The following is a 10,207-nucleotide window of genomic DNA, read 5'->3' as shown; positions in this document are numbered from 1 at the left end:
AGTTTTTTTTTTTAGTTTAAAAAAAATTAAACTGGAAATCAAAGTATCATTCTGATTAGTATTCATGGGAGAATTGGAAGAAAGAGAAAATGGAAAATTTGTCTGATTTAAGGTTTTGACTTCAATTTTCTTATTTTTTAAAAAAATAATTATTCTTGCAGCAATGGAAAAACTAAATAGAAGGGGGAAAAGAGTAGAAGCTGCCCTACCAATTAGAAAGTATTGAAACTCTCCATGGAAGAGACATACATAAAGTAAGACTGTGGAAATAGAAAAGACCAGCCGCGGGGGGCTCCTGTTTCTTTACCCACCACGCCACCTGCCGGCAATGATCTCAGTTTTCTTAAAGAATTATTTTATTTATTATTATTACTATTATTATTATTATTTTATTTGACCAGAGAGAGAGAAAGAGAGGGAAAGTGAGAAAGCAAAAGCTACCAGGTCCAGGACTTGAACTGTGGTTGGCCATGTGACAGTCCAGCACCCTAACCACCACATTACCTGTTGTCCTCAGACCCAGCTTAATTAGCCTTAGCCATACTCTGAAGACTCTCATATCTCTCTGGGGCATATCTCTTGTTTATTTCAGGTATGTAAGAATGGTGGCTTCTTCTTGTCTTTTATTTTATTTTTAGAATTACTTTTAAAAAACAATTATTTAATTTTATTATTTATTTATTATTATCATTATTGTTATTAGAGAGATTTTTTGTATAGGGCATGTGCACTCGCCAGAGGGACAGAGAAAGACAGAGAGACAAAAAGTGAAAAATCATCCCCCAGCGTGTTGGCCAAGCTGCAATTTCTTTTACTCCATTCTCCTCTCAGGAATTTAGGCACACGCATACATGTGCCAGGCATGAGTTTAAAGCCTCTAAGTATATAGAGTGGACTATGGCCAACACCCCATGTGGGAATTGCCTGCCTCTCTTCCTTGGCTTTCTTTTTTATGATATAGCACCTGGAAAATCCTCAAGACAAAAGAAGACTAGATTATTTCTCAGACTATCTTCTCAAAGGGATTGCATGGAAAGGAACTAGAGAGATATGGGTTCCAAAATGAAAAGCAGTCCAAGGATTCTAGAAACTATTTCTCTCTGTAGTTAATTGGCCCCCCAGAGAGAATATGCTCCTGTTAACTTCAGAGTCACACTCCCCAAAACAGCTCATTTCCCTATGAACAAACTCCAAATAAAGTCATATGGGGATGCTTAGCTCAGTGCATTCAGCACAGCATAAGTGACATCTTGAGTATGGTTTCCAGGAGGGATTCAGGATGCATCCTCTGAGTAGGAATCCCTAATGCCATCTATTTAGGCTTCTCAGTTTGCCTCAGCTGACACCATAGGTGCTCAGGAGGATGCTTCATTTCTCACAGATGGTCCTTTTCTCTCGTGATTGGTTTACATTAGACTAACTCTGTCTTTATTCTAATCCCCATAATTACTGGTAAAGAAACATTTATGCAGTCTTGATTGGATAAGCCAAATTCATTTTTTATTAAGTAGTGAAGGAGGCATAAAGATAAGAAATACATGTGATAAAATTTAGAAAAAAAACAGAAAAGGAAGAAAGAAGAAGAAGAAAAGAAGAAGAAGAAGAAGAAGAAGAAGAAGAAGAAGAAGAAAAAAAAAAAGAAGAAAGTACCTTGAGTGGTCCAAAACAGTTTTTATTTGGACTGATAAACTGATGATTATGCTAGTATTAAGTTTAGCTTAAAATCAAATAATATTAGTGGAAATTCCAATTGCCTAGGCTCTCTTATTGGGATAGAGGGTTAAGTAGAATATATGGTTAGAACCAGAGGATACTTATGCATGACTCAAAGACCTAAATAATAGAAGCTAAAGACAGTCAGTACTTTGTTCCAGTAAGTGTTGATGGACTCAAAATCTGAACACAGATGGTGAGAGCATTACAGAATCATATGCCCTGTGGCTCCAGGGGCTGCTCTGTCAGCAGAGTGATTAGCACGAACAGCGGTAACTATGTCAGGGCAATATGTTCTGTGTCTTTCCACCAGTAAATGGAAATTTCTAGAATGAGAGAAGTCTAATGAGCACCTCAGAAGACGCTTCTTTTGCTCAAACTACACTGACGCACACATTGAATCGATGTGGACTATCCTGCCCTCTCTATTTCACGTCTATACTTGTTCTGCTCACAAATCTCTGAAGATCAAATTCCAGGTAAGATAAAGTAAGATAAACTGATGGTTATGCTAGTATTAAGTGTAGCATAAACTTTAGGTATTTAGGCTTTAGGTATCTGGGAAAACGTAATTAAACGTAGACACTGTCAACTAATCTCTTAAGTCTGAGGGTGATATTTGGTCAGTGCACGAGGAAAGCTTTCTGAGAAGACAGAGGATAAACAGTTACTGGAGGGCCACAAATCACATGGGAAATTATAATGGCAGTTGTGTAAGGAGGAATCAGATGATGAAAACCAGTACAGAAATTTTAAGAGAATGATAGCACCAAGGAAAGAGAGTACATGAACTTTGAAGTAAAAGGGAAGTGTGTGGATGTCTTGTCTATGTTGGAGTGATCCAGAGAAGCATCGGGGTGGTTGGGCTCTTAGTCCTCAAGAAGCTGAGTATGAAATAACAGTGTAAGGTGACAGCCAGAAAGACGAGACCCTAGGCTGCTTTAGCAGTGAAAGAGAATAAAAAACGAACTTTTTATTACTGGCTCAATTACACCTTGAAGATTGTTTTCAGTTCTGAATTATGTTCTCTTCTTTTCTATTTTTTCTTTTCTTTTTTATTTATTCATTTATGTATTTTAATTTGACCAGAGAGAGATACAGAGAGAGAGAAAAAAAAAAAAAAGAGAGGGAAAGCAAAAATCAAGCCACCAGGTCTGGGACTCAAACCATGGTTGACCATGTGGGAGTGTCCAGAGTCCTAACAACCGCCAGCCTGGAATTCTTTTCTTTAAAAAGTCAGCAATCTAGGAATGTATGAAAGTATGGAAAAGCATTTAAGAGAAAAAGCACAAAGAAGCTTAGAGGAATATTTGAGGAATTGAATTAGATTTTGTTCTTGAATTTAAAAATCAAACTGTAAATCAAAGTCTCATTTTAATTAGTATTCATGTGAGAATTGGATGAAAGGGAAAATTGGAAATTTGTCTGATTTAATGTTTTGATCTCAACTTTCTTTTTCTTTAAAATAATTATTTTATTTAACTTTATTTTTTTATTTTTAATTTGACAGAGAGGGACAGAGTGAGAGAGAGAGAGAGAAAGGGAAAGTGAGAAAGCAAGTTGCCAGGTCCAGGACTCGAACCATGGTTGGCCATGTGGGAGTCCAGTGCCCTTAACCACCACTCCACTTGCCAGCTCCTTGATCTCAATTTTCTTATTTTTTAAAAAAATAATGATTTTATTTAACTTTATTTGTTATTATTATTTGTTTTTAATTTGCCGAGAGAAAGGCACAGAGAGAGAAAGTGAGAAAGCAATCTGCCAGGTCCAAGACTTGGACTGTGGTCAGCCATGTGGGAGTCCAGTGTCTTTAACCACCACGCCACCTGCCGGCACCGAGCTCAGTTTCTTTAAATAATTATTTTATTTATTATTATTATTTTTAAAAAATTTGGCCAGAGAGAAAGAGAAAGGGAAAGTGAAAAAGAAAGAGCTACCAGGTCCAGGACTGGAACTGTGGTTGGCCATGTAAGAGTCCAGCATCTTAACCAGCATACTACCTACTGTTCCCAGATCCAGCTTTATTAGTCTTATCCATAGCCTGAAGACTCTCATATCTGCCAAAGGCATATCTTGTTTATTTCAGGTATATAATATGGTGGCTTCTTCTTGTCTTTTATTTTATTTTTAGAATTACTTTTTTAAAAATATTATTATTATAGAGATTTTTCTTACAGGGCATTTTTACTTGTCTGAGAGATGGAGAGAAACAGAGAGACAGAAAGTGAGAAATCATCCCCCAGGGAGATGGCCATGCTGCAATTTCTTCTACTCCATTTTCCTCTCATAATTTTGGGCACACACGCACATGTGCCAGGAATGAATTTAAAGCCTCTGGGTCCAAGACTTGAACCACAGTTGACCATATGAGAGTCCAGTGATGTAACCATTATGCCATCTGCTGGTCCCTATGGTGGCTTTTTATAATGAAGGGACTTATTTTCATTTGTATGCCTTGATTCCAGATGCCATGAATCTTTGCTATCGAAGAAAGAGCACAATAAATTTGATTCCGATTTAAAGTATATACTACGTCTCAGGGGACATCACCCCAGCAATGTAAGGGTTTGTCATCTAGAAGTTGCTGTAAGTGTTTTTGAAGACAGTCACTGTTTTACTAAGCCCATTGTTTCAGGATGATGGAGGACCTATGGTAAGAAGGGTGAAGTCCACGAACCTGGGCTCATTTTTTCTTTTTTAAGAGTAAAGTTAAACTTTATAGTATTTTTTTTCTATATACAAAGAATTATAATACATGTTTATGGGGACTCCTAGCATAGGGCTCCCCTCTTTTTCACTAGGAGTTTCACTTACAGCTGACAATCTATGGGGAGAGGGTGCAAAAAAACAGTGATGGACCTTGGCTAACCCCACCCCACACCTTCCTTAAAAAATATAAAAATAGATCTCTATTGTCAGCTTGCTACTTTGCCAAGACCTAGAATCTGCTCTCCCATGAGCGCCTGTGTGCTTCACTCACCATTGACACATACTCCTGGGTCTATGAGACAATGACAAGAAAGACTGGGAAAAGGGGGCTACTGACATCCAAAGAACGGTGTGGCACCTGGCTAGGATGATTCATTCTGTAGATAAAAGTAGTGGGCCTTTTTTCCTGGTTTTCATGTGTCTGTCTTGCACATACGTTAATAGTAACCTAATATTTTTGGTTTAAGCTTCAAGATACATAGAATATATGAATCAGAAAAGAATGACCAGCACCGGGAACCAGCAGTTAGCGTAATGGCTATGTCGCTGGACTCCCACGTAGTCGATGTTTGTCCCTGCTGCCATGGATGCTTTGCTCATGGGTCTATGAGACAATGACAAGGAAGACTGGGAAAAGGGGGCTACTGACATCCAAAGAATGGTGTGGCACCTGGATAGGATGATCCCTTCTGTATGTAATAGTGGTGGGCCTTTCTTCCTGGTTTTTATGTATCTATCTTGCACATCCATTAACAATAATATTTTTGGTTTAAGCTTCAGGATACATAGAGTATATGAATCAGAAAAGAATGACCAGCACCCAAAGATCAAAAATATTGCATTGGCTTCTGGAGAAAGGACTAGCCTGTGTTTAGCTGTATTCATGGTGGTTGTATCATGTGGGCAAATGAGTTGTTGCCTTTATTTGGAATTGAACATAGCTTCAGGCAACGTGTATGTATGACAAATGGAGAATAATGAACTCTAGTGGCTTCGTAATAGGTAAGCTTGGGTAAGATGAACAACATTTCCTCGAATTTCCATTTTTTGTATTTCTAGTTATGGTGGGTGACAGGGAAGATTCTTGGGAGACCTGGGGGCACAGGGAAAGCAGCCACGGTGCAGCTTACACACATCGTGGCTGGTCTGCTGACTCACCTCATCATGTAAAGCAGCAGCTAGGTTTGCAATGGCTGTACCTTCCTTTGGATCCTCCTCCCCTTCTCTGATTTTTGAACCAGGTGTGTGCATTCAGCTTCATTAGAAGGGTCTCAACTTCTGCAAGACACCAGCACCATTTATTCCTAGGCAACAAAAACTGACAGGGTTTTTAATCTGTCCTCGTGTGGATAGAACTCACGCTTGTGCATGAGTTACAGCCTGCCTATGAACCGTCCCTTTTTATTTCTATCTTCCCTTTCAAACAGACTGCTCCATGAACTTCAAGTTCCAGCATCAGAGACAAAGGTCACAGCCTTACTTACGTTGTTTAACCAGCTTCCTCAACTGCATAAGGCCCAATTTCACAACAAAATTCATTACATATGTATTGTATTTGTAGAAAACTCTTAGTAGTTCCATTTCTCTGGTTAAATCCTGACTGATAAATTAAAAAACACTCCAGAATGAATATTTATTACTAATTTTTCTCTAATGAGAAGAGACGAAGAAGTTTTTGCTATAGGGTGTGTACGCTCGCCAGACAGACAGAGAGAGACAGAGAGACAGAAAGCGAGAAATCACCCCCCAGGGGGGATGGCCACACCGCAATCCCTTTTCCTCCATTCTCCTCTCGGGATCTTGGGCACGCACACACATGCACCCGGCATGAGTTTAAGCCACCGGGTCCGGGACTTGAACCGCGGTCGACTACATGCGAGTCCAGCGACATAGCCATTATGCTAACTGCTGGTCCCTTTTCCAGCTTTTTCAAGATACCTGCACTGTCTATTCTTAGGCAACAAGAACTGACAGGATTTTCAATCTGTCCTTGTGTGGATAGAACTCATGCTTGTGCATTCCAGCCTGCCTATGAACCGTCCCTTTTTATTTCTATCTTCCCTTTCAAACAGACTGCTCCATGAACTTCAAGTTCCAGCATCAGAGACAAAGGTCACAGCCTTACTTACGCTGTTTAACCAGCTTCCTCAGCTGCATAAGGCCCAATTTCACAACAAAATTCATTACATATGTATTGTATTTGTAGAAAACTCTTAGTAGTTCCATTTCTCTGGTTAAATCCTGACTGATAAATTAAAAAACACTCCAGAATGAATATTTATTACTAATTTTTCTCTAATGAGAAGAGACTCTTGTCTTGAAGTTTGCTGCTGAATAGAATCAGATATTTGGAACTTCAGGATGATCATGTTTATGCAGACAGATTTTAAATTCTCTCTTTTTAAAAAAAGAGTTATTTTAATCATTAGGCCATTTGAATCATTAGAACTAGAAAAAAAAAAGTCTTCACCAATTCTTTCATCAATCAAAATGTGTTTTTGTCAGGTATGCTGGACCCCAGTGTTTCCGGTGGTGTCCTTCATCTCCACTTCCTGTTTCCTCAGGGACTGAAAAAAGGAAGATGTGGCAGAGGAATCAGACCTCCCTGGCAGACTTCATCCTTGAGGGCCTCTTTGATGACTCCCTCACCCACCTTTTTCTTTTCTCCTTGATCATGGTGGTCTTCCTCATTGCAGTGAGTGGCAACACTGTCACCATTTTCCTCATCTATGCTGACCCCCGGCTTCATAGACCAATGTACTTCCTGCTCAGCCATCTTTCCCTCATGGATCTGATATACGTCTTCACAATCATCCCCCAGATGGCTACCAACTACCTGTCTGGAAAGAAGTCCATCTCCTTTGTGGGCTGTGCCACCCAGCACTTTGTCTATTTGTCTCTGGGTCACTCTGAAAAGATTTATGATTTGAAAAAGATTTAGGGAGCCTTTCTCATTATTTTCATTGATGAAAACCTATATAAAATATGCCACAGTAGAGTATTTTGGAGTATAAAATTGGAGTGTGTTGCCCATATTGGAAGCATGGGAAGTAAAGTGTGGTAGAAAGTTGTTTTGGAAGAAAGGATGGATGACACGTAAGTTATATTCATAGAACTTTAATTTTCTTTGAATTACATTAAGAACTTAGAAGAGAAATAATATAATTTGTATATGTACATATTAAAATACATACCAACTACCTGTCTGGAAAGAAGTCCATCTCCTTTGTGGGCTGTGCCACCCAGCACTTTGTCTATTTGTCTGTGGGTGGTGCTGAATGTCTCCTTCTGGCTTTTATGTCCTATGACCGTTACGTTGCCATCTGTCACCCGCTGCGTTATTCTGTGCTCATGAACAGAAAGGTGGGGCTGATGATGGCCATCATGTCGTGGTTGGGAGCGGCCGTGAACTCCCTAATTCACACGATGATCCTGATGCACTTTCCTTTCTGTGGGCCTCGGACAATTCACCACTTTTTTTGTGAGTTTCCAGCTATTGTGATCATTCTTATGTGTTGTATTTAACAAATACGTATTGAGTGCCTATTATGATCCAGGTGCTAAATTAGATGTTTGGAATTTGTCCGTTGGTGTGTGGTGATATCACTATTTATGAGACCACCGTGTACATCAGCAGCATTCTACTAGTCCTCCTCCCCATCTTCCTGGTTTCGACATCCTATACCTTCATCCTGCACAGCTTGTCAAACTTAGCATTTTTTTTCTCTTTTTTTGATTAATTTAATTTTTATATACATTCAATTACATTGTTTAGCTTATGAGGTGAACATTTCAATATGTGAACATTTCTCCCCAGTCCAGTTGATCAAAATATCTTCAACAGATTACACCACACCTCCCCGTCCCGTCAATGTACTGCCTCTGTAGCCCTCCTCCAAATGTCCTTCTCTAGGCCCCTCTCCTCTACACTTACTACTCTGAGGAATAAGGATGTAGCTAAGGCTCTGAGGAAGGTAATGAAGAGAGATGTTACCCTCCCCTGACTGTGATTGTACCTGTGTTTAGTATAGAGTGGAATGGGATAAACACTTCAAATTGATCAGGTTAAGCCTCTAGTATTTTTCAGAAATCTAGATCCCAGATATTCTTTGAGTACTGCCAGATGACATGGTTAACACAGAACTCTACTTTTCCAACTCAGTATTGGGCCTCCAAGCACCATGGAGTACATTTCAGTAAGCCTTTAGAGATATAGGCAAAAGCTTTCTAAAAATTCCTTTGAAATAAGACACTGGCATGCTACCCCATGGCATGGTGGTTAAACGCTGTTTGTAGTAAATCGGATCCCACAACACTAACCGCAGTTCAAGTCCTAGCCTCAGTGGTTTGAAAAACATTCCTCGCACATGCGCATATGTGCCTCAGATCCTGATGCGATGGAGAAATGGAAGAATAGGATTACAACATGACCAGACCTCATAGGGGATGATTTCTCTCTCTCACTTTAGCTCTTTTATGGCACATACAGTGCTGCAATAAACATCGATGTGCAAGCACTTTTCCAATGAAGAATTCTTCTGTCCTTTGGATAGATACATACACTTGTGTCCTTTTTAGTCTACATTGAATCTGCCATATCAAGTTGGAATATCAATTTTAATTATTTCTCGGGCTGGAAATACCTACTTTTGGAGGGTTCTAGCCTTGCGATTTGGAATGAAGATGATTTAGATTAGAACTGTTTATTTGCTAACAGTGTGATACCTAGTAAATGAGTTACCCCTGTAAACCTCAGTAATCGCAAATGTTTAAAGGGGAAAATAGGATTATCTAGGATTCTTTGTTAATAGCCCCAAAGTGGGCTCAGTTCTGAAATACAGTTCTGGCTCAAGCTTTTCTCCGTGGGATCAGGCTGAAGCAATGCTCCACTGAAACCAGATCTTTATTCTGATTTTTCCCTGCAGTACTCCCCTGCTCCCCTCAACTCCCCTTCTCCTATGAGCACTCTCTCAAGAAACCTTATGCACTGCAATCTCCACCTCAGGTTCCACTTTTAGGGAATGCAACTAAAGACAGTGGCTAGGGCAGAGCTACTCTACATACCCTGGCTTTCATCTGAGCATGAAACTCAGTCCAAACTGTGTGAGCCAAGTTGTGCAAAGGGGCGAAAGTTGCCTCATTTGTTCAAAGCCATGACTGATCTAGATTTCTCTGAAATCTGAGTTGGGATTCAAAACTCACCTTCAGTACTCATGCCCTCAATCTCTGTGTGGTACTCTCTTCTTCTACTAAATGAACAATAATGGATCACCCTATTAGCTTAGTGGTTGAGAGAGTTGCACCCAACATGGCTGATTCTAAGATTACAGTTGGAATCCTGGTTGCTGGTGGCTTGAAAAACACACGGGGCACATGAGCATGGAAGCTCAAGGTCCTGACCAGATGAAAAGTTGGAGGAGAAGGGATTGCATAGGTCATGTAGCTTTAGGAGTTTACTTTCTTCCCCTCCCTCTTTCTTGGCATATCTCCATATTTCTCTCACCAAGCACAAATGTCCCCTATTCATTAAAAAAAAAAAAAATGAGTAAGCAATATCCACAAGATTAACTGAAAGAGAGGAGGATGCTATATAAACAAAAATGATCACAAATTTTTTTTGAGGGGGAGAGGTTGTTGCTATAGGCCGTGTGTACTCGCCAGAATGACAGAGACAGAGAGATAGAAAGTGAGAAATCACCCCCCACGGGGGATGGCCTCGCTGCAATCCTTCTCCTCCATTCTCCTCTGGGGATCTTGGGCATGCATGCACACATGCCTGGCATGA

The 10,207-nt window shown here is 39.9% G+C and overlaps 1 protein-coding gene across 1 annotated transcript in view; it reads left to right on the top strand.

The window, feature by feature from the left end:
• Positions 1-6,962: 6,962 nt before the first annotated feature.
• The window catches only part of LOC102487538 (olfactory receptor 2AE1-like), a 6,659-nt gene continuing 3,414 nt past the window's right edge, over positions 6,963-10,207 (top strand). Inside the window, exons 1-4 of the mRNA XM_027772491.1 lie at positions 6,963-7,309; positions 7,669-7,920; positions 7,992-8,125; positions 8,336-8,396. Of these exons, the coding sequence (XP_027628292.1) occupies positions 7,004-7,309; positions 7,669-7,920; positions 7,992-8,125; positions 8,336-8,396 (753 nt within the window). The 5' untranslated portion in view covers positions 6,963-7,003. The remainder of the gene's footprint in view (positions 7,310-7,668; positions 7,921-7,991; positions 8,126-8,335; positions 8,397-10,207) is intronic.

The sequence above is a fragment of the Tupaia chinensis genome, unplaced genomic scaffold (assembly GCF_000334495.1).
Source record: "Tupaia chinensis unplaced genomic scaffold, TupChi_1.0 Scaffold000279_1, whole genome shotgun sequence".
Classification (NCBI taxonomy): domain Eukaryota; kingdom Metazoa; phylum Chordata; class Mammalia; order Scandentia; family Tupaiidae; genus Tupaia; species Tupaia belangeri.
The sequence above is the reverse complement of the archived record's forward strand: the minus strand, read 5'-3'. Positions and strand labels throughout refer to the sequence as shown.